The sequence below is a fragment of the Ursus americanus genome, chromosome 4, assembly GCF_024610735.1.
Source record: "Ursus americanus isolate L20-20 chromosome 4, mUrsAme1.1.p, whole genome shotgun sequence".
Taxonomy (NCBI): Eukaryota; Metazoa; Chordata; class Mammalia; order Carnivora; family Ursidae; genus Ursus; species Ursus americanus.
Window position 1 is genome coordinate 71,992,545 of NC_142130.1, and position 25,746 is coordinate 72,018,290.

Sequence of the window (25,746 nt, forward strand, 5' to 3'; positions counted from 1 at the left end):
TTAAGCCACCCTTTCAGTGGTATTTCGTTATGGAAGCCCCAGAAACCTAATATACTAGGAAGTCAAAAGTATAGAGACTGAATGTAATAGACAGATTAGTTTAGAAACATACATGAAACAGGGGCGCCTGGGTGGCACAGCGGTTAAGCGTCTGCCTTCGGCTCAGGGCATGATCCCAGGGTCTTGGGATCGAGCCCCACATCAGGCTCCTCTGCTGTGAGCCTGCTTCTTCCTCTCCCACTCCCCCTGCTTGTGTTCCCTCTCTCACTGGCTGTCTCTATCTCTGTCAAATAAATAAAATCTTTAAAAAAAAAAAAAACATACATGAAACAAACCGTGGGAGTATTCAGACATAAGTGAGAGGGAGCTGAGGCCCCAGGAATCCTTCAATTTCTTCATCAGTAGAAATAACAGGCCAACCACATAGGGTTTTAGTAAGGATTAAATGAGTTGATATATTGATCAACTCATTTAATAAGTCATTTATATATATATATTATTAAGCTATGTAGGAAGACAGTGATGTATGTGTTAGCTATAAGTATTTTTATTATTATTATCATTATGGGCAGACAATAGTCAAAATCTTGACTTAATCTTCACAAAAATTCTTAGATGACTGAGACATGGTAAGTCTAGCTACTCAAGTTCACACCATCAGTAAGTGGACCCAAGATTTGACCTGAAGCATTACAGACCCATAATATTATTGTGCTCCGTAGAAACAAATTTATTTACGATGCAAAATAGATCAAATGGAGTACTAAATGCCAAATGGATCACTAAACAGAAGTTATGTTTATGTTTACAAGATTTACATTAATCCCAGTGACTACTCCACATGACAAATTTACAATTAAAAATATATATACTCACTCATTTTACTACTGCAGTCTGAGAAGTAGAGAATGATACTATTTAGACAGTGTATTGAAGCAATCAGCTTCTCTATTTTTTTTCTGAAAACACAGTATCTGTTATTAATAAGTAATTAAGGGAAACAGTCAGTGATAAACATTTGATTGAGGTAAACAGAAATAAAGAGCTTTTAGAATATATTCAGAATGTGGGGTCCCTGGGTGGCTTAGTTGGTTATCTGACTCTTGGTTTTGGCTCAGGTCATGAGCTCAGGGTTATAGGATCAAGACTGGGCTCTACACTCAGCATGGAGTCTGCTTGCCCCCTCTCTCTCCCTCATCCCGCTTGTGCTTTCTCTCTCTCAAATAAAATAGATAAATTCTTAAAAAAAAAAAAAAAAGAATATGTTCAGAATGTTTTACCATATGCACTTTAATATTTTTCTATATTTTTGATTTTAAAAATTTATTCTGGAAGTAGAAATATCTGAATCCCAGATTGAACAACGCATTCTAAAAGAATACATTGTTCCCATTTACAAGTTCTTTAATTCACAAACAAGTTTTTTTATTTGATGGAAGAAGGCATTTTATATTTTCTTTGATGTGCATGTGCTTGGACTAAGAAATACTTCCTCATCTTCTTTAAGTACAAAATTGTATATGCAAAGTGGTGGTCTGTGGAAAGAGAAAAAGAAAGAGAGAAAAATAACTATTAGTAAAAAGCAGCAAAGTTTATATTTTTTCCTCATAAACATTAGAATATTCAATGTCTGTAATTAATTAGTTTTCCAAATGCAGGGACAAACCTATGGCATCGTTTCCATTCCATCTCATTTGGCTATCCAGGGATGAAGTAGACACAATATTTATGAAAAAGAAAAAACTCTCTGTGTTTCAATTTCTTCTCTGCTTGATGCTTCAGTCGGATAGTTACTTTATATGTGAGATATTTTTGGATACTGAAATAGCTGAAGCCTGAACTCCGTGCTTAGTGGCTAGGCCATTTTTTTCTACCGTGATAGCCACCATCAAAGAATTGGGCTTAATTGCATACACAGATTTTCTAATAATCTGATCAGTCCTCTCTTCCACCTACTAAAATGGAGATAATAATCAGAAAGAATTCTATATCTTGGAGAGATTGTGTATTTAGCATTTGAAGACTTCTGAAAAGTCAAGTCACTGTGATGAATCAAGCATCTTGTCTAGTTTTTATCTTCTCGTTGATGTCTTAAAAAAACTTTAAAAACCTTCTTAAAATCCTTAAAAAAGTAATCAAGTAGAATAAGAAAAGATTGGTTAAAATTCAGGGAAGGAGCTAAGGAAAAAAATACTCCTATGTGAGCAATAGCAACTTAGTCAAGGAAAAGAGACAATTCAGCTGCACGGGTGCTGACTGCTCACCTTTACTTGACAAGTGCATTGCTCTAGTTCAAGATGTACATTGCTCCCAGGCTCCTTCTAGCTTGGTTAGGACGCCATCAAACAAGCTTTTAAAATATTCAATAGCATTTTTAGTTTAAGTTATTCAATTTTTAAATAAATAAATTTTCTACATTTGCTAATGTGTTTAAAAGTAATAAAATATATGGGGCGCCTGGGTGGCGCAGTCGTTAAGCATTTGGCTTCAGCTCAGGGCATGATCCCGGCGTTCTGGGATCAAGCTCCACATCAGGCTCCTCCACTAGGAGCTTGCTTCTTCCTCTCCCACTCCCCCTGCTTGTGTTCCCTCTCTCACTGCCTGTCTCTCTCTGTCTAATAAATAAATAAATAAATAAATCTTAAAAAAAATAAAAATAAAAAAATAAAAGTAATAAAATATAGACATTCATTTTTTATTATAGAAACTGATACAGAATACTACAGTATCTTCCATTTGAAATAATAAAGGCATCTTGAAATTTTAATTTTAATACTATAACAGTAAACGTAAAATGGTAATACTTCAATCTTATTAAGAGTTTTAGGTGCCAGCAAAAGTAGAATTTTGTTATATTATCAAAGATCATCAACCTTCAGGGGCGCCTGGGGGCACAGCGGTTAAGCGTCTGCCTTCGGCTCAGGGCGTGATCCCGGCGTTATGGGATTGAGCCCCACATCAGGCTCCTCCACTATGAGCCTGCTTCTTCCTCTCCCACTCCCCCTGCTTATGTTCCCTCTCTCGCTGGCTGTCTCTATCTCTGTCAAATAAATAAATAAAATCTTTAAAAAAAAAAAGATCATCAACCTTCAAAATTACCAACCATGCAAAGAAGCAGGAAAATGGGCCCATCTGAGGGTTGCCACTGAAACCAAACCAGAACTAGCACAGATGTGAGAATCAGCAGGGGACATTAAAAGAATTATTATAACTTTATTCCATGCATTCAAATAGTTAAATAGAGACATGAGAGATATAAAAAGATCCCAATCAAACTTTCAGAGGTGAAAACTACTATGTCTGAGATGAAAAACAACCTGGATGGGATTAATAGCAGATTAAACATTGCAGAATAACAGTGAACTTGAAGACATAGCAACAGAAACTATTCAAAATAAAATACAGAGAGAAAATGAAATTTAAAAATTAACAGAGCATCAGTGAGCTGTGGGATAACCTCAAGCAGCCTAATGAACTTGAAATTGGAGTCCCCAAAGGGAAAGGAAAGAGAAGAGACTTAGGAAAATATATTTTAAAAAAATAATTATGATTTTAAATGAAATTTGATGAAAGCTATAAACCTTCGGGTCCAAGAAGGTCAACAAATGCCAAACACAAGAGGTATGAAGAAAATTACAAGTCACATCATAACTAAACTTCTTAAAATCAGTGGTAAGGAGACAATCTTAAAACCAGCCAGAGCAAAAAAGGTGCATAATCTTCACAAGAACAAAGGAAGGAGAGTAATAGATTTCTCATTAGGATCAATTCATGGTAGAAGACAGTCCAGCAACATCTTTAACTAATGGAACTTAAATAAATAAATAAATAAAAACAACAAAAACAAAACAAAAAAACCCTGTCAAACTAGACATCTATATCCAGAGAAATGATTTTTCAAAACGAAGGCATCATAAAGACTTTTTCAGATACACAAAAGTTGAAAGAATTCACACCAGCAGACCCACACTACCACATAAAACAACACAAAAACCAACCAAACACAAAACGCTTTAAAGAACTCCTTTAGCCCAAAGGTAAATTATACCACATAAAAATATGCATCCACATAATAGTGAGAAGTACACCAGAAATGGTGACTTTTCCTAATTATTCATTTCTCTAATAGAATGACTCTTTAAACAAAAATGATATACTGTATTATGAAGTTTCTAGCATATGTACAAGTAAATTGTATGCTAACAATAACATAAAAGCTAGGATGAGAGAAATGAAATTAATCTACTATAACGTTCTCATGTTAAATGTGAAGTGGTAAAATTCACTTGAAGGTAGACTCTGATAAATTGAGGATTATAATATAATGCCCAAAGAAACCACTAAAATAATCAAAGAATTAATAATAATAATAATACCACAATAAGGAAATAAAATATAATCATAAGACTACTCTTTATCCAAAAGAAAGCAGACAATGACAAAACTGGGAGTGAAGAACAGATGAGACAAATAGAAAACAAAATGGTAAGATGATAGATTTAAACCCAACTGTATCAATCACATGTAACTAAATGATGTAAATATCCTCAATTAAATGGCAGAAGCCATCAACATCATTCGTCATTTGAGAAATCCAAATTAAAAACACAATATCTAGACACCTATTAGTATGGAGAAAAGAAAAACCAAACAACAAAAACACTGGGGAGGGTGCACCCTTTGATGATGTGGGAGAGCAATGGAACTCTGCTAAGTGCCAGTGGGAATGCAAAATGTACAGTCACTTTGGAAAACAGTCTGGCAGTTTCCTCTAAAGTTAAACATACACTTACAGTATGACCCAGCAATTTCACTTCTAGGTATTTATCCAAGGGAAATGAAAACTTATGTTCACATAAAAACCTACATGCAAATATTTATGTTGGCTTTATCCATAGATAGATATCAAAAACTGTGAACAAACCATATGTCTTCAAACTGGTGAGTGGATAAACGAACCGTGGTATATACATACAATGGAATACTATTCATCAATAACATTCCGTTGGTATAAGCAACAAAATGCATAAATTTTGAATGTACGAAGCTAAGTGAAAAAAAGCCATACTCAAAAGGCTACATACTATTATGGTTCCATTTATACAATGTTCTGGAAAAGGCAAAACTAGAGACAGCGCATGCCGGGGAGTAGGAGTGGGGTTGAAAATAAGGGGGGTAGCACAAGGCAGTTTTTGTCATTGATGGAAATGTCCTGTATCTTGAATGTGATGGTCCTTACATGACTCCATGAATGTGTCAAAACTCATGAAACCATACACCAAAAGGAGTACATTTTACTGTTCAGTAAAGTTTTAAAAAGTAGCTTTAGTTCAACTTTTCTCAGGAAGTCATCCCAGGTCACCTCCGCTGTGAATATTCCTCAGTCCCTAAGTTTAAAGGCCCTACTCTACTGGAAACATTCTGAAGGAGATCTGTGCTGTAGTCTCAGAGTTTGTTACAGAGAGATAATTACCGGCTGAATGCATACACAGTTTATCCAGACCATAAGGTGTCACATTTTTAAAACTCACATTCCCAATAATTTGGCAGCGCTAATTCTCATTAATTGCACATTATCTGTATGGACAGATCTAAATAGAAAAAGCAACTAAATCGTTATGGCAATTATCTAGGTAATTAAACTTAAAGCATACATTTCATCCAAGCATCTGTTAGCATCCCCAGTCAGCAAGGAATGTTAAGAATTTTGCTAACCGGGGCGCCTGGGTGGCACAGCGGTTAAGCATCTGCCTTCGGCTCAGGGCATGATCCCAGCGTTCTGGGATTGAGCCCCACATCAGGCTCCTCCACTGGGAGCCTGCTTCTTCCTCTCCCACTCCCCCTGCTTGTGTTCCCTCTCTCGCTGGCTGTCTCTATCTCTGTCGAATAAATAAATAAAATCTTAAAAAAAAAAAAAAAGTATGTACATTAAAAAAAAAAAAAAGAATTTTGCTAACCACCCACAAAATGTATTTTAGGTTACCCCCCACCCCGCCGTAGAAACAACTGCAACTAAATTTTGTAAATTCAGTAAATTTTCATGGCCTATTCACTGTTTAGATTTTACATAAAAATTGAAATTACACACATGCTTATTTTTTGCTCTATACCCTCTTCCAATTTCTTTACCCTATTTTTTACTTATTAACCAATGAATGAATTGGGTATAATAGCTGTCTATGCAAAAATGATTAAGAAGATAGGGAGTCACATATAATCATGGACACACCTGTCTGCTTTTTTACTCTTTCCTTTCCCCATATAAGGGACATAAAAAGGAGAAATGCATGGAGAAAGCAACCACTGTCTGTAGGCTCACCAACAACCTATATCAACCAAGTGTGAACATCATGTGCTGGGGTGGAGGATTTGAAAATGTTCTTCCTCCTTGATGTTCCCTCTATGAATATAGAACAAGGAAGTTGTTCGCCGTGCAGATAGTTTTCTATGCATCGATAGTCAGTATTTATGATAAGCAAGCATTGAGGGGGAAAAAGCCCCCAGATGCCTAACAATAAAGGAAAGACTAATTTGAATAGTCCACAAAAGATGGAATATAATGGCAGCCATTAATTTATATGTTGGAAGAAAAAATGCTTCTGATCACGACCATGGTATTGCACGGCTCCAAGTACATTCCGTTCGCCTCGTTACCTGTGTGAATAGTGATGCCAGCAGCTCCTGCAGGGAGTACGCTGCACCATTCTCCACAGAAGCCGGCTTACCATTTAACGTAAACAATTAGATTCATGATTCACTTGTAACATGTGTGATGATAAGTAAGCATGACAAAATATTACCGTGATAGCTCCTGGTTATAGCGTTACATTTGAATTAAATTTTTAAATACTCCATAATGGGAATAAATCACTATATTAATTAGTGAAAAAAATGTTTATTCCTATCGAAATAACAGCAACTGAAAGAAAACAACAACATTAAAAACCCCAAAAAAGTCTGGCTTCAAATCATTGCACAGGCCCTTCTCAGCTGAGAAACCTTAGACTTGTTATGTAAAGCCTCTCCGTTTCTGTTCCCTTAGAAACAAAGAAAATACTTAGAGAGGTGTTGCAAAGGTTGCAAAAGCAGTGTCTGGGGTGTAGTAAATCTAAACACACTTAACCACTATTATTCATCTTGAAAATGGTTTACTAAATGTTGAAACTATTCAACGAAATGCAGTGTTAAATAACTAGGGAAGTTAACAGGAAGGAAGTAAGGCATTCAGGGCAAAGCCGCAAAACTGTCGATTTAAATATTAAATTAATTTGAAAAAGGACAAAATGTCTGAAGTTATACATCAACCCTCCATGATATACATTGGAGTAAATTATTTGAGGAGTTAGTACAATGTTCAACTCAAGTTGTCTTATCCGGCAAAATATTTCATTATAGCTATCCAGAACAATAAATATAACCACTTAGAAAACCTAACTTACCCCAAAATCATTTGAAGTATTCAGATCTTGAAAAACCTGAATTTGAGTGAGGCAGCTTAGCTATTCATTTACTGCCTTCATTCAGAGGTTAATAGCCAATCAAAATTATACTGAGTTTTTCGTTGTTAAATCAATATTTAACTTCAGTAAGATAAATTACAAGCTAATCTACTTTTAATTAATGTTTTGCCTGATTTATCAAAATATTTTCAGTCTTTCTGTAGTGTCCTGTTATTTTTTTTCACCTTACAGGTAATATTATCTTCTCTGGTAATATTACTTCTAACATTCTTCATCCTACTCTCAATTTATAAACTTTGATTGAATGTGATCCAATCTTGTCACAGAGCAAGCATAAATCAAAGGACTTATTTCCCTGGCCAATCAGAAGAATCTACTTCCCTGACCACAGTGTGAGGTTCAAAGGTATGCACTTGCCCAAAGTCAGTGACTTGCAAAGAGAACTCTTTCCCTACCCATCCACAGGGATTTGAATTTGGAATCAAGTAGCAGCCAAGTTGGTATTACAAAGACTGAGGATGAAGCAGTGAGAATGGCAAAACCAGGAGCTAGCACAGCAATGAGCTTGGTCCTTTGAATGCAGCTAAGCCAGGAGCCATTATCTTCCATGGGATTTTCAGATACATCTGGCTACATGCCCCCTTTATCTTTAGGGATTTGCGGTTGGATTTTCTGTCTTTTGTAGTAAGAGTTTGCTTGTTTTTCCGCTACACAATATCATGCCTATAGTAAATAATAGAGCGCTTCAAAATTTGTTGAAAGTAAATCTCATGTTAAATGCTCTTACCAAAACAACAATAAAAAAAAATGGTTAGACAATATAGGGTGGGGGACAAGGGGGTGGAGCTGGCCTCTTGCTTCACCTCGAGCAGCAGGGGCAAGTTCTTTAATGAATAAGCCATTTGGTGAAACACATCGGGTGGTGGTTAATTAATGTTTTGCCTTAACTGGCAAATGTCCATAGCTATTAGAAAGTGTATTTTGTTTACATCCTCAGACTGAAAAGGAAACTTTTTTTTTCTCTTTCCATATATGATATATAGGGAGAAGACTTTACTCTGAGACAATATGAATTCTTTACACTTTTTTTTTTTAAAAGATTTTATTTATTTATTTGACAGAGATAGAGACAGCCAGCGAAAGAGGGAACACAAGCAGGGGAAGTGGGAGAAGAAGAAGCAGGCTCGTAGCAGAGGAGCCTGATGTGGGGCTCGATCCCACAACACCGGGATCATGCCCTGAGCCAAAGGCAGACGCTTAACTGCTGTGCCACCCAGGTGCCCCGAATTCTTTACACTTAAGCACCAGAAACAGAAGATATAAAATTACAACCTCTAAACTTCTCTGTTCATACTCACCTTCCTTATGCTCAGAGAGCTGTTAATGGGGAAGACAAAGGGGATATGATGGTGCAACAAGCTTGGGCCCTTTAAAACTTAGCTTTGGGGGACTACGAATATAGTTTGCATTCTTTTTTTTTTTTTTTTCAAAGATTTTACTTATTTATTTGACAGAGAGAGAGAGCCAGAGAGAGAGGGAACACAAGCAGGGGGAGCGGGAGAGGAAGAAGCAGGCTCCCAGCGGAAGAGCCTGATGCGGGGCTCGATCCCATAACGCCAGGATCCCGCCCTGAGCCGAAGGCAGACGCCTAACGACTGAGCCACCCAGGAGCCCCTATAGTTTGCATTCTTATGTTTAGTAGAAGCTTTGCATCTTTAAGATAATAAATACAGGGGGTGGGGAATAAATAATGTCTTAAAAAAGGTAATAAATACAGAGATCAGTTGAAGATTAAAAATCTTGAGCTCTAGTCCTTCAAACATGACCCCCTGATGTGTGTCTGTCTGTCTGTCTCTCTCTGGTATACTTTGGCAGGGAATAATGTTGCTAATATTCCTAGCTGAAAAGTTCTATATATTTTGTTATTTTTTTGTAGGCATTTCAATCAAAGGCAAAGAATAGTAAACTTATTCCTAGATTTTTTCCACTATAATGACATCTTACTTACTGACTTTTGAGTGGCTATTTTCATGCCAAAAGTTACAAAATAATTTTCACTTCAAAGAATCTTTCCAATTCTCCTTTTTTTATTTTTTTTTCATTTTTAAAAAGATTTCATTTATTTCTTTTGAAGAGAGAGAGAGAACAATCAGGGAGACAGACAGGAGGAGAGGGAAGAGCAGGCTCCCTGCTGATCAGGGAGCCTGACGTGGGGCTCGATCCCAGGACCCCAGGACCATGACCTGAGCCAAAGGCAGATGCTTAACCAACTGAGCCACCCAGGTGCCTCCCCCCATTCTCCTCTTTTGATACAGACCTTAGCTAAATGCATATTCTTATCATTTATTATTTTCATTCTCCAAAAATTTTTATTTACTATGTGCAACATTCATAGAAAGGTAATTAGGGAATCAAGTATATAAATACAGAAACATAAAAAGAAATAAAAAGTAGGCTCTACTGCCAGCTAAAGAGAGATTTCTAGCAATCCACAAACCCATTGCTATTGGCTCTGAGATGACACTCATAGTTGGAACAAATCACATGTCACATATCCAAATAGACAGATAGTCAACTCATTAAAGAGGTCTTAGTGGTTCTTAGTGCTTTCACAGGGGTGTTTTTGTGGGAATATGAATTCTGCTGTGGTGAACATGTATATCAATATTGTGGGGACAAGGATAGTAGGAAAACCTCTTCAGTTATGAGCATACAGAACTAAGAAAAGCATATTAAATGGACTAAGAAAAATACTGCTGGAGTCTATCATCTTCCCCAAAAACCCCATCAAGTCATGATGTGGAATGGAGGTATTTGTGATACAACAGACAAGCCAGGATATATGATGGTAAAATTAAAGTGTAGAATCAGATTTTCCTCATGCTGTTATTGAATATATGCTAGAGCTTCACTTCTGTCAATATATTGTTGGGGTTGAATTTCCAATGATATGTAGAATCTTAGATACAAAGATGAAAATGCACTTTTTTTCTCTTCCTAAATAAAAATAAACTTAAGAGAAAGAGAAAAATCATTGAAAGTCATGGTGACTTCAACCTCCAAGACCATATGCCTCATTACGGAGTTTTCAGCCATTAAACCCCATCTAAAGAATTGTATAAAAGGAATCTCATCCACTTTGTAAAAATATATGTATAAATATATGAAATTATTGATCAACTTCTAAGGCAGATGTCTCTTTTTTTTCATTTTTATTGTGTCTAATGAAATGATTGTTTTTTTTCTTTGCTTAGGTAATGTGATTCCAAACTAAGTTTCATTCAAACTAATTTTCATTTTTAAAAAAGTGTATTTTGTAACTCTTAGATATTCTAATATTTATGTAAAATATAATCTGAAATGCACAATAAACAGATATTTGAATACATAAACTCTTAAAACATCTCTTAGCATACCAATATTTTCAAGTATAAAAGATTATACACTGAAACCAAAATTTAGTTTTCTTACCTTTCTGGATATGTAAGTGATTGTAACATGATACGTTGGATGTTGTATCTGCCTGTGAAACACTGCAAATTTGAGCCCTGAGAATATGCCAAACCAATGCTTGAAATATTTACAACATCATTTAAAAATTGAGCAAGAATCTTGACTTCTTGGAGCTCATTAAATGATCTGTTCTTCCTAAAGAGAGAATTTAATATGCTCAGCATATTAGTAAAATATAATTTAACTCTAAAGTCAATGTAATGTTAACAGTGCAGGATGGAAAGAATAATCTTAAAGGAAAAAGGCCAAACAATAAAATATTTGTTAAAGTATTTATTAAAATAATTTAAAATATGACCCAGCAATTATACTACTAGGTATTTACCCAAAGGATACAAACATAGTGATCTGAAGGGGCACCTGCAACCCAATGTTTATAGCAGCAATGTCCACAATAGCCAAACTACGGAAAAAGCACAGATGTCCATCAACAGATGAATGGATAAAATACATTATATATTTATATATATAAAAATACATTGTACACACACACACACAATGGAATATTGCTCAGCCATCAAAAAAATTAAATCTGACCTTTTGCAATGACATGAATAGAACTAGAGGGTATTATGCTAAGCAAAATAAGTCAATCACAGAAAGGCAATTATCATATGATGTCACTCATATGTGGGATTTAAGAAACAAAACAGAGGATCATAGGGTAAGGGAGGGAAAAATAAAATAAGACAAAATCAGAGAGGGAGACAAACCATAAGAGACTCTTAACTACAGGAAACAAACAGGGTTGCTGAGGGGGAGGAAGTTGGAGGGATGGGGTAACTGGGTGATGGGCATTAAGGAGGGCACATGATGTAATGAGCACTGGGTGTTACATGCAACTGATGAATCACTGAACTCTACCTCTGAAACTAATAATACACTAATTGATTAATTTAATTAACTGAATTTAAATAAAATAAAATTTTTTAAAAACTAATTTAAAATAAGTTAAAACAAAATAAAATAATAATATATACACCTCCATATAAAATTATTGAGGATACTTTTTGAGAAAAAAGTGGGACATCTTGTCTTTCTGACTTGGTGTCTAGATTGTACATTTAAGATTAGAGAAGTCCCCTTATGCTTCTTTTTTTTAGACACTGAACAACTATCATAGTTCCCTGAATAGGCTGGATACTCAAATAATAATTCTTCATTGTTCTGTGCCATTTTACCAAATATTTGTGAATTAAAGGAATAATTATAAAAGCCTCAGATTCAAAAGGAAAAAATAAAGGTAGAATTTAATAAGTACAATTTTCTGAGCATTTACGGTATACCCAGAACTGTAATAAAGTTTGACATACTTAACTTTATTTAACTATCTTAACAACTCCCTTTATTAGGTACTATTCGTATTGCCATTAACAGACCAGAAAACTGAATATCAGAGCATAAGCTGGTGAAATGCAATTCCTAAGCTAGTGAATGCAAAGCCGGAACGCAAACACAGTCATGTCAATGTTCTTCATCACTACTCAAATTCCTCATCCTTGTGTGCCAGAAGCTTGGGGGCCTGGAGTCAGTTAGATCAATATGGATCTGCTTAACTACAAAGGGAACTCCAAAGAAGAAGGAAAAGGAGAAGGAGGAGCAGGAGGAGGAGGAAAGAAAAGGAGGGAGAGTGGGAGGAAGGGGGAGAGGTGAGGAGGAAGCAAGGGAAGAAGAGAGAAGAGAAGAAAAAGGAAGAGGAGAGGAAGAAAATTTAAAAAAAATCTATTGTACTGGGGCGCTTGGGTGGCTCAGTCAGTTAAACCTCTGACTCTTGATTTCGGTTCAGGTCATGATCTCAGGGTAATGGGCTTGAGCCCTGTGTGGGGCTCCACACTCAGCGCCAAGACTGCCTGAGATTCTCCCTCTCCCTTTGCCCCTCCCCCTGCTTGCATTTTTCTCCCTCTCTCTCTCTCTCTCAAATAAATAGATAAATCTTTAAAAGAATCTGTTGTATTAATTTCCTCCTTCAAGGCAACAATGATTTGCTTGAGCAAAGGCAACAATCATATGTAGGACAGATGAAGAGTGTGTCCAGCACTTGTGCCATCTTACATTTATCCCCACCATTTCCTCCTCTCAATTCTTCAAAACAGCTAGGCCCAAAAAAGGTTGTCATCACACACCTCAAAGCCCATCTCTGATCCCTCCAGGCACTGTTACTACCTCCGCTTTCACGGATTATAACATCAATGATCATATCTCTAATTTCTGTCCAAGACCTTATCTGGATTTTGCAGAGATATTTCAAAGTCAGTATGTCCAGATGGGAACGTGCTATCTTTCCCTATAATTTCACACCCACTCTAATGGTTTCGGATACCAACTGTTTGTTCATGACCACCAAATCTCTGCCTCTCACTGAGCTCCATCTGCTGAGATCCAGACACACATACCTACTGTTATTCACCATGTCTACTTGGATATCTCAAGCTCAGTAGATTCAAATCTAAATGACATCTTCCCCAACAACCATTCCTCACCAAAAAACAAAACAAAACCTGACAGCTTACAAATTTCTTTATCATTTTAAATGGCACCACCACCTATTACCCAAGCCAGACAATTAGTATTCACCCTTGATATCCCCTCTTTCAACCCCTACTTCCAATCTATCATAAATTGTAACTGACTATACCTATGAAATATCTTGAATCTGCTTTGAATCCATCCTCAGTTTCCATCTCCACTGCAAGCACTCAGGACACCATTGTTTCTTGCCTATATTCTTGCAACAACATCCTGTCTTTTCCCTCATCAACTCACTGTGATCAAATTGTTTTTCCAAAATAAAGATCCAATCCCACCTCCAACCAGGCTGCCCCAACTAAAACACTTTAGTGGTTTTCATTTGCCCAGTGAGTAAATATAATCCTAGAAATGCCCTATAAGTTCTAGTTCTTACAAAATCTAGGGGTTTTCTACCTCTCTCATATCTCTCTTGCTTTCCCTGCCTCCATTCTAAGACATTATAAAATTTCTTCAGTTCCTAAAATGGGCTATGTTCCCTCCTATTTCAGGATCTATGCATTTGTTGACCCTTCTGCCTGGAATACAGCAAAGCAGACGAATTCCTGCTTATCATTTAGGTCTCAACTAATATGAAATGTCCTTAGAGAAACTTTTAGTGACCTCACTACCCCCTATTTTATATTTCTGTACACACTATAATTTGCTTCGAGACATTTTTCAGATTTTATTTATGTATTTTTATTTATTTTTGATTAGTTATATCCTTCATCAAGCTGTAATTTTAATGAGGGTAGGACCATGTCTATTTTTCTCATCACAGTATCCTTGGCACTTTGGACAGTCCCTAGCTCAACGAGATACACATTAAAAATTGTTTGAATAGAGGAATGATGAACATCATCATTTTATTTGTATTATGTATTTGTAAAGTCTGTTGGCTGCACTGGACAGAAATTATGTAAAGACAGCAATTTAATTTGTCCAGAACTGTATCCTAATTTCTAGTACATTACTGGCTTATAGAAACTTTCAAAATATTATATTGAATGATTAAATTGACTCCTCTCCATGACCTCCTAGCTCAGTAAATGGCACCATAACTTAAATATTTGCCTCAAAACTGATTTCTTTCCTTCACTTTCACATATTTAGTTAATCATAAAAACACATCTAATCTAAATCCTAAACACACACACACACACACACACACACACAAACACACACATTTCCATGGATTTAGTCCAGGCCTCCATTATCTCACAGAAATTATTACGATAGCCACCTCTCTGGACTTGTGCCACTCTAATCTCTCCATTACTCATCCTCTGAGGGAATTGTTCTAACCAGAATGTCCAAAATTGATACCTCCTGTTTAAATTCCTATGTTGATATATTAATATATTTGGCATCATATTATAACGTGTGAGTAATTTTCAGTGACATAAAAAATGATTACGCTGTAGCATTCAGTATAAAAATCAGGATAAGATCCTAATTTTGCTAAGTGCAAAAAATACTGCACAGGGGTATGGCAAAAAGAAAGAGGAAGGAAAGGAGGAGGTAGAGGAAGAGGAGGAGACATAGATGTAGACCAAATAATAAATGTGAACATCCCTGGATGATATAATTATATATGACTCTCATTTTCTATTGTATGACACATTTTCTACAGTGAACAAATATTCCTTTTCAATTTTGAAAAGGGAAACAAAAGGTCATTAAAAAGTCTCTGGGTTCCCTGGTTTCTGAAACAGTTAGAATCCCAAAGCATGACCAAAGCTATTAGCAAAGAATTATTAATAGAAAAACAATAAAGCCTTTGGCCAAGCTTAAATGGACATATTTACCATGAATATGTCATCCATGTTTTATATTCCTTCATGAAAAATGCACTAAGTCACGTATGTGAATCAAACGCATCAATATTTCATGGTATTCTGCATAGACAATGATGTTTATAAAGGAAATCAAGAATCGCAATTTCATTGCCTTCTGAACAAGTTGGAAACAACTTCTCTAGGACTATAGTCTTTGTGCTGTTACTGAACTCTGGTACTTTCCTCTTTCCATGCTTTTGAAAACACTCTCTCTCTCCACTCCTTGACTGCAGTCTCTCCCCTTCAAATGCTTCCTTGCTTCCTCCTCTGTACACACACAGCACGTAAGTATTCTGCTACTACAGAACTTATTACTCAGAGCTATAAATATGCATTAGTCTCCTCCAGGATTCTGTGACTTCCTTGAGAACAATAACAGTGCTATTTTATCTTGAATACCCATTATTTGGTGAAATGCCTGAATAAGCTCCATTGGTGCTGAATAACACTGTTGAATAAGTGGATTCAAAACCTACGGAAGCATGTGTCTTATAAAAATAAATAATGGATCATACACATATGTGTGTTATATATATGCACATATATATACTATTTTAAGCAATGTAAAGCAATAATCTATTATAAAATAACTATTTATTATTACAACACTGTCAATCAGTGCTCAAAATTAAGTGGCAAAAGCTTAAGTTTCTCTTAATAAAAATTGGGCCTTGATGTAAATGAAGAATTTGAAGAATCTGAAATCCTAATTTGATTTATTTAATATTCTTCTTTGGGTGACTGAGGGGAAGTTGAAGAAAGGGAAAAAACCAAAAATAATTGATGCTCACTCATCACCAGTTCTATTCAACTACTAAATTATCTGCAATGCCTTTGATCATTTTAAGAAAATTAAATTTTTAAGGATCTAATATTAAAAATACATTTATCTCAATGTTTAAAAATTTTTCCCTGACTTATAACTCAGAATATTATTTCCAAGAATGACCTCAGTATCCCATGATGAAGTAGTCTTTATATTACTTCAGTACATAGGTTCTCAATATTTTATCATAATATACTTCTTTTACTATTATTTTTCTTTGTGGATTTCAAGGTTTTAAAGATTTATCTACAAAACAAACTTCATTTATTATGAGCTATGGCTACTTTTTATATTTTAATATCATTTTAGATTTTATACGAGGTTCATAATAGTACAGTAAAATTACATACATTGCTTTCATTGTTTCAATGCTAATGTGCAAATATATAAGCATGCAGAGACTTTTCTCTGGTTTGCTTTAATGGTTGAATAAGTTTGGACCTCACAATGTATGCAAGTCCAAAGCCCATCACACATCAGGTTTAGTCAATTCAGGTACTGTAACTACCTAGACTATGACAACAGTAAACATTGGATATACCAACTATGCTTCCTGAAATTCTAATGATGTCGTCAGTAATCAGTCTAAACTTAAACTAAATTGTTCTAAGTCCAGGCACAGTAAAATAAAGTGTATCTTTTATTTCATCACTAGATATGGTACCAGCGATCCTTTTGAAAAGTTACATTATTTAATGGATTTCTAGAAGTCTAGCACAGTAGGTTGGAAACTACAATTTTAGTAGTTGCATACACCTTCATATCATTCTTTTGTTTAACAGGAAATGAACTTCTTAGTTTGAGAATATATTAAATACACAAATATGCATTCAACAAATTCAAGCTGAGAACATTCTTCGAGATGATTAGATAACTTTAAAAATATGTATATATACCTACACATACATACATACACAAAGAGTTAAATAGAAGATTAAGTAAAAACAAAACCTCTTCTATTATTTGTGGGATTTGTGGCTGGGAGTGTTCTCTGAAATAACTGAAATTGGGTCACTCTACCAACAGAAGTCACTAGACATTTATTCACGTCACGGTGAACACAATGTTGCCTGAAAACCAGAGAGAATTAGAAGGCAAGGTAGTTTGAGAAGAAGAACACAGGAATGAGACTTAGAATGAGAGGGAAAAAAAGTTTCCCCTAATATTTGTAGTTCCTAAGGTGTGTATGACATAAACAAGTTAGCCGACTTCATATTCAGCATCTTCTTCCATAGAATGAATGGACTGGAATATACGCCCAAGATTCTTTTAATGTTTAACATTTTAAGGCTCAACGGATAGAAAATTTACACCATTTGTATTATATTTAAAGTAGATGCTCAAGAAAACAAACATTTAATTTATGAAAGGAAAAAAAAACTAAATTGTACTTACTCATAGAGCCTTGGCTCTTCAACCATTCCAAGCTGGTTTAATAATTTAAATGTAATATAGCCATCCTCCAGGGTGTCATCCAGAACAGTTACAGTGAGAACAAAATAATAGGCTATAAAACAAAAATATAGAATGCAATTCACATTATTTTTTTCCCTTATTTTTGGTGCCTAGGCAGATACACATATATGTATATATGTATGCAATCTAGGCACATATTATATACGCACATAATACTGACTGCCATTCATTTGGTACATGGGTAATATATTTTACTTTTTGCCAATTTTTAATTAGACTTGAAAAAGCCTGCTAGACAGTCATAAATATGGTGAAAAGTTGGCTAAATAATTATAGAATACTAACTGGTCTGCAAACCAAAAAATTTCAGAATTTAGGTCAATGAAACAATTTTTCTTTTTAAATAGCGCAACTAAAGTAAATATGATAAGGTTCCTTAATTATCTGATGAATAGTCCTAGGTAAAATTGTTTGACAAATACAATTCCCAATTTCACTGGTTTTTTAGGAATGACTGTAAAATTAAGTATTTCTATATTTAACAAGCTCATAATAGTTCTTATTCAAAATGCCACAGCTAAAAATTGATATAGTAAATCTTCCAGAGGCAAGGATGCTGAACTTACCCCTATACTCAATATTGTCTGAGTATATAGGAAGTTCTGACTCCCTGTGAGGTGGCTTTTTTTTTTTTTTTTTTTTTTTTTTTTAGCACAAGAAGAATTTAGTAGGGGGTATGTAGTTCAAATAACCACTGAAGGCCAGAGAACAAGGCTCTGCCAGAAACACCACCCAAAAAATCACAGCCCAGAACTGCTTCAAGATCCCACTACTCCCACCTGCAAACAAGCGCTAGAAGATTAGCTGAGAAAGCCGGTTTAAGATACTTTCATTTCTATGATGAGAAGATGTTGAGCATCTGGAGGGGATATATCCAGACAGAGGGAGGATTTAAATTCACAGCAAAGAGATATTTTTAAGTGCTCACTAAGTCTACCCCTTTTACCACTTAACATCAATATCCACTTTTCTTCCTATACTTCAAGTATAATGCCATTATGACTTAGATGCCCATCCCCCAGTCCCAAAAACAGCCAAGTGGACTACATTTTGCTACACTCCAGTGTAAGGTGATACCTGTTCTTTTAGTTCTATCCCAGTTCTGTTGTGATATTTTGACTTATGGACTAGAATGTGCAGTCCATCTCCATCATACCTTATATAAGAGAGGTAGACATTAGTCCCTGTACTGTGAACCATTTCTTAGAAGAAAATGTACCTAAAACAGAACATGGAGGGGCACCTGGGTGGCTCAGTCATTAAGTGTCTGCCTTTGGCTCAGGGTGTAATCCCAGAGTCCTGGGATTGAGCCCCACATCAGGCTCCTCCACTGGGAGCCTGTTTCTTCCTCTCCCACTCCCCCTGCTTGTGTTCCCTCTCTCGCTGGCTGTCTCTCTGTCAAATAAATAAATAAAATCTTAAAAAAAAAAACAAAAAAAAAAAAAACAGAACATGGACTGTGAAATTTTCTTACGAGCAATGCCTGTACTAAAATCATGCATGGTAGCTGTTAAATGTTGCTACTAAACAGGCAAGAGTAGTAACTTCTTATTTTATTCCTGATGCTGAGTACGACCTCAAATAAGGTAATGTATTTATCACTGGACCTCATCAATTTCTAACACAAGAGAGTTAAGGACCACTTCTTACTTTGAAGTGACTGCTCAGCTTTAGACAAAATACTTTGTTCCACCTCACCCAAAAAAGCAGATGTTCAGACTTTCTCAGATGACTTCTGGTAGCATGATATATTGAGAAGTTATAGAATAAGCCCACCTCTTGCTACAAGTACATGTAAATGATGATTATACAATTCATAAATTAAATACACAACCAAGCTCAGATGAAGGTAGGAAAAATATCAGGAAGCAGAAATGAAGAGAAGGTAAAGGCAAAACTTAAGACGGACTGAAGCTCTGGATCCCAGCAGGACCTGAGAACTGGATGTAGGGAGACTGAAGCTGCAGTGTCAACTTCCATGCACAGGAGACATTATGTTAAGTGACAGAGCTGAAATGAAGTCCCTGCACAGAACCAGAGACCTCAATTCTCTGCTTTGTCATTCAAAGAGGAAGTTAGAAAATTCTTCCTACTGGTTGTCTATGAGTCTTAGATGGGGGGAAAAGTTTTCCAAGACTAAATAAAACTCAAGGTAACATGGAATTTTTTTTTTTAAGATTTTATTTATGTATTTATTTATTTATTTATTTGAGACAGAGACAAGCAGACTCCGCCCTGAGCATGGAGCCAGTCACTGGACTTGATCTTAGAACCCTGAGATCATGACCTGAGAGGAAATCAAGAGTCCCATGCTTAACCAGTTGAGCCACCCAGGTGCCCTGGTAATACGGAATTTAAATTAGCACTCATCACTCCCCACCCCTTCCAAATTATATTAAAAATGCTCTGAGACTATGCTACATAAATTCTGGAAAAAACAAAATCCAACTTGCTCTGAAGAGAGAATTTTGAAGAGCTGACTACTGAGAGTTTTCTATATTAGAAGAATACACGAATCTTTATTTTGAAATAGCACAGATATCTTTCTTTAATTTTTAAGAGACTTAAAATGACCATTGAGACTAGAAAATAATAATAATAAATCATGAATAGATTAATTAATTAGTTAATTCATCCAGAAGAAAACTATAGATTACCTACAGAAAAAAATTTACACTGACAATAAATGAAAAAAGAAATTTATCTAAAAAGAAAATTAATATCTTCAAAGTGCTGAGTGAAAATACCCTTAATGTAGAATTCTATCTTGAATTAAATTTGCATTCCAGAGTAATGAAAAAAAATTTATCTAAAAAGAAAATTAATATCTTCAAAGTGCTGAGTGAAAATACCCTTAATGTAGAATTCTATCTTGAATTAAATTTGCATTCCAGAGTAATGAAAAAATAGGACATTTTCAAGGAAATAAACTGAGAGAGACCACTAGTGAAAAGTCACTAAGGACATATTTTAGTAAGACAGGAGTTAAACTCAGAAGGAAAAAGTGGGGGAAGGAAAAGAGAACAAAATAAAAGGTAGAAAACTAAAACTGGTAAATACGGTGAGCATTGGTTGTAATGATAACACTCAAAATAAATACCGATTGTTAAGTAGCATGTGAAATAAAATACTGCAGAACATAATATGCAAGACAGAAAAGAAAACACAGGTTCAAAGGCTCTATGAGACAAATTGTTGTTGTGATAGAATCAGATAAAATTGGGAATCAAAATGCAATTTTATGCATAAAGCAAAAAGAAGCAAGTCCCCAGGAATATACAAAAATCCTGAACCTTTATACATCTAAGAAATCACAGCCTCGGAATACATAAAGCTAAAATCTAAACAATGTGGCTGCCTGCTTGAAATAAAAGATTTAAACAGGACTCAAATTCCAACATAATAAACAAAATGTCCAGGATGTGACGGAAAATTGCCCATTATACCAAGAACAATGACAACCATAACTTTGGTGAGAAAGGACAATGAAATGATGCCAACACTGAGATGAATCAGACACTGGGATTATCTGACAAGGGTTTCAAAGAAGCCACCATAAAGATGCTTCAAAGTCAGTTAGAGCCTCTTGAAAAAAGGAATAGAAAGATCTGAGCAAAGAAATAGGAGCTGTAAAAGAAAACAAAGTAGAAATTACATAAATGAAAGCTACAGTAAAATATATAAAACTCACTGCATGTGCTTAATGGTAGAGTGGATGATAGAGGATAGAAATCAGTGAATTTGAAGACAGATCAATTGGCCACTCAACCTCAGCCATGGAGAGAAAAAGAGACTGAGGGGAAAAAAATGAACAGGGCCTCGGATACCTGTGTGACTATAACAAAGATATTATATGTGTGCTATCATGTCAGGAAGAGAGAAAAGAAAGTAGGGCTAAAGAATATTCAAAGAAATAATAGCCAAGGACTTTCTAAATTTGGTGAAGAAAACAGATATGCAGATTCAAGAAGCTGAGTGAACTTGAAACAGGATAAACCTAAACAAATTTCACCAAGGCATATCATAATTAAACTTCAGAAAAAGAAAAACAGAAAAAAAAAAATGAAAGCAGCCTAGGACAAATGACGCATTATCCACAGGAGAACACCAATTTGAGACACAGTGGAATTTTTATCTGAAACTATGGAGGCCAGCATTTTTCAGGCATTATGTGGTACATTTTTTTAACATATATTTTTTAATTTATTTACTTAACAGAGAGAGAGAGCACAAGCAGGGGGAGCAGGAGGCAGAGGAAGAAACAGGCTCCCCACTGAGCAAGCAGCCCAATGTGGGACTTGATCCCAGGACCCTGGGATCATGACCTGAGCCGAAGGCAGACGCTTAACCGACTGAGTCACGCAGGCACCCTGTGGCACATTTTTCAAAGGTCAAAAGAAAGAGCTCAACTCTAAACCTTATAGCGAGCAAAACTATCCTTTGAGAATAAAGGATAAACAAAGGCACTCTAAGACAAAGAAAAACTTAAAGAATTTCTTATTAGCAAACTCCATCTCTTAAATATTGTAAGAAGGGATTTCTTCAAACAGAAAGGAATTGAAATCATCTCAATGCATCTAAAACAAAGAGGTAAAAATGGGAAGGGAAGACATCTGCATACATACAATAGATTATCCTTTTCCTCATGAATTTTATATATTTGATAATTGAGACCAAAATTATCACGCAATCTGCTACTCAAGACAATGAGATTTTAAAGTGGAGAATGTAAAGAAACCTAAATGCAAGTCAAGTTCTCGCAACTTCACAGAAAATGCTGATATCAGGAAACTGAAAAATCATATGTGCTATTATAATTGTGGTAGACCTCCCCAAATATGTCCATGTCCTAATCTCTGGAAACTGAATATGTTACCTTAAATGGCAAAGCATAATTAAGATCTCAAATGGAATTAAAATAGCCAATCAGCTGCCCTTAAAATAGGAAGATTATCTGATTTGTCCAAGTGGGAGCAATGCAGTCACAAAGATGGTAATCACAAAGCCTTAAAAGCGGAAGAGGAAGATGGAAGAGAATCATAAAAAGAGGGCTGAAGAGATGCAGTGGGTGTGAGTGAAGACTCAAGCCACCACTGGGGAAGAAGAGGCCACAAGCCAAGGAATGCAGACAGCTTCTAGAAGTTCAAAAAGTCAAGGAAAGAGTATCTCCCTTGGAGTCCCCTGAAATGCAATCCTGCTGACACCCCGATTTTTGCAGTGACACCTGTGTCAGTCTTCTGACCTACAGGACTATAAAGATACTAGAGTCTTGTGTTTTAAGCCACTAAGTTTGTGGTAATTTGTTGTTAGTGACAGAAAATGAATTCGTATTTTGATGTGAAGAATGGGATGCTCTTGTAACAAATATCTAAAAATGAGGACGAGGTTTTGAAATTGGCAATGAACAGAAGCTGAAAGAATTTTGAGGAGCGTGATAAAAAAACCTAGATTACCTTGAATACATTGTTAGTGGAAATGTAGATGGTAACAACTCTGTTGTTGAGGCTTCAGAAGGAAAGGACATGATTATTGGAAACTGGTAGAAAAAGAATACTTGCTATATAGTCACAGAAAGCCCAACAAAATTATGTCCTGAAATTATACGGAAAGCAAAAGTTGTAAATAAACTGGACATCTAGCTAAGGGGATTTTCGTGCTAATGAGGCTTCAAAGTATGGCCTTGTTTCTTATTGGTGTTTATGGTGAAATGTGAGAGGAAAAATGTAAATTGAGATAAAAGTGTTACACAAAAACAAACCTGGACCCAATGACTTGAAAAATCCTTATCCTATCAAGTTTGCAAAAGATACTAAAACTAAGAGATTCATCGCCAGGAAATCACGCTCTAGAGAAAAATCTAGGAGCATGGCTAGACAACCTTTTGTCTTATACAGATCAAAAAGTCAGAGTATTCAGTAACGCAAAAGGCTCTTTGGAAAGATTAAGTATGTGGTTCTTAGATTCCCTCAGCCATCTCAGCAGAAGCCCAAAATAGAGATAGGATTATCTACAAAAGATATTTGGAAGTACCTCTTGTCTAATTGAATGAATCTCTGACATATATGGACATCTACAAGGTTTTTGACAATGTTATACCATAAACAGTCAGCTTGGACTGAAGGAGACAGAGTACAAAATGAAAGAATGTTGTTGGACCCCCAAAATTTTTTAGGCAAGGAATAGAATGTTAAAACTATTCAGCGGTAAGCATAAGTTACCATTTATACAAAAAAAATAAAATAAAAAAGAAGAAAGAAAGAAGAAAAAAGATGATTCTAAGAAGCTAGAACATGGAGTCATGAACTCACAGAGCAGACCCCAGGAAGAATAAACCACAGGGAATTATTCCCAACCCTTGAAACCAAATGGAATTTGCCTCATTGGACTATAAAATTGCTTCAGGACATTGACTCCATTTTCCTTTCATTTTTTTCCCCTTTTGAACAGGAATGTCTATGACAAGTATACTATGCCTGTCTCACCAACGTATTTTGGGAACAGATAACTTGATTCTTGAGTTTCACAGACTCACAAATGAAGGTAATTGTGCCTATGGGTGGATTCTACCTAGAGTCTTACCCAAATCTGATTTAGATTTGGAATTGAATGATATGATTTAGAACTTTTTATCTGATGACATTAGATGAGATTTTTTTACTTTGAGTTAATATTGTAATGAGTTGATGATGTTGGAGACCAACAGAATCTTATGGACAGATATTGAACACTGCATCCAACAAAAACAGAATACATATTTATTTCAAGTGCCTATGAAATATTCACCCAGATAAACTATATCCTGGATTATTACAAAAATTCAACAAATTTAAAAGAATTGAAATTATATAGAATTTGTTTTCTAAACATAATGACTAAAGAATATAATCAACAGTAGAAATCAGTAATAGAAGGACAACAGGAAAATCTCTAAATACATGAAATTAAACAACATGCTTGTGAATAATCCATGGTCAAAAAACCTACAGTAAGAAACAACGCTTTCTTCTAAGATTGGGAATAAGACAAGATGTCTGTCCTCACCATTCTTATTTAACGTAGTACTGGAAGCTCTAGCCACTGAAATAAGTCAAGAAAAAGAAATAAAAGGTGTACAGATTAGAAAGGAAGAAGTAAAAGTTTCTCTCTATTTGTAGATGATATGACTGTTACATAGAAAACTTTAAGAAATCTATTTTAAAAATCCAAGAAATAGGGGCGCCTGGGTGGCACAGCGGTTAAGTGTCTGCCTTCGGCTCAGGGCGTGATCCCGGCGTTATGGGATCGAGCCCCACATCAGGCTCTTCTGCTAGGGGGCTGCTTCTTCCTCTCCCACTCCCCCTGCTTGTGTTCCCTCTCTCGCTGGCTGTCTCTATCTCTGTCAAATAAATAAATAAAATCTTTAAAATAAATAAATAAATAAATAAATAAATAAATAAATAAATAAATAAATAAAAAATCCAAGAAATAATAAGTGAATTCAGCAAGGCTCCAGGAAACAAGCTCAATACAAAATATTCAATCCTATTTCTACATACCAACAATAGACATAAGATATAAAATTTTTAAAATATCATTTACCATCACTCAAAAAATTTAAAAAAAATAAATATTTAGGTATACATGTAACAAAAGATACACAGGGCCTATATGCTGAAAATTACAAAATACTGATGAAAGAAATCAAAGAATCGAAGTAAATGTAGAGACATAACATGTCTATGAATCAGAAGACAACATGGTAAAGATGTCAGTTCTCCCCAAATCGATCTATAGGTTTAATGGAATTCCTATCAAACTCCCAGCCAAAGTTTTGTAGACATAGACACCTTATTTTAAATTTTTATTGAAAGGCAAATACCCTAGAATATCTAAAATAACCATGACAAAGAAGAACGAAGAAGAAATAATCATTCTATCTGATATTAAGGCTACAGTATTAGCTATAGTAATTAATAATGTGTGGTATTGGAAAAGGGATAAGCAGATAACTAACAGGATAGAGAATGAAATCTAGACCAAGTAGAAATATGCCTAAACAAAGATATTTAACTGATTTTTGATAAAGGTACAAAAGCATTTCAATAAAGCAAAGATAGCCCTTTCAACAAATGGTGCTAGAGCAAAT

General features: G+C 35.3%; 1 protein-coding gene across 4 annotated transcripts in view; it reads right to left on the bottom strand.

Moving 5' to 3' along the window:
• Positions 1-559: 559 nt before the first annotated feature.
• The window catches only part of LIPI (lipase I), a 61,685-nt gene continuing 36,498 nt past the window's right edge, over positions 560-25,746 (bottom strand). For 3 of the 4 annotated variants that reach the window (XM_087861728.1, XM_087861727.1, XM_045785438.2), the window contains 3 exons: positions 17,541-17,652; positions 10,932-11,108; positions 561-1,535 (listed from right to left, as the gene is read on the bottom strand). In XM_087861728.1, the coding sequence (XP_087717854.1) occupies positions 1,448-1,535; positions 10,932-11,108; positions 17,541-17,652 (377 nt within the window). In that variant the 3' untranslated portion in view covers positions 561-1,447. Of the gene's footprint in view, positions 1,536-10,931; positions 11,109-17,540; positions 17,653-25,746 lie in introns of all 4 variants that reach the window. The other variant, XM_045785437.2, reaches the window with a different exon arrangement.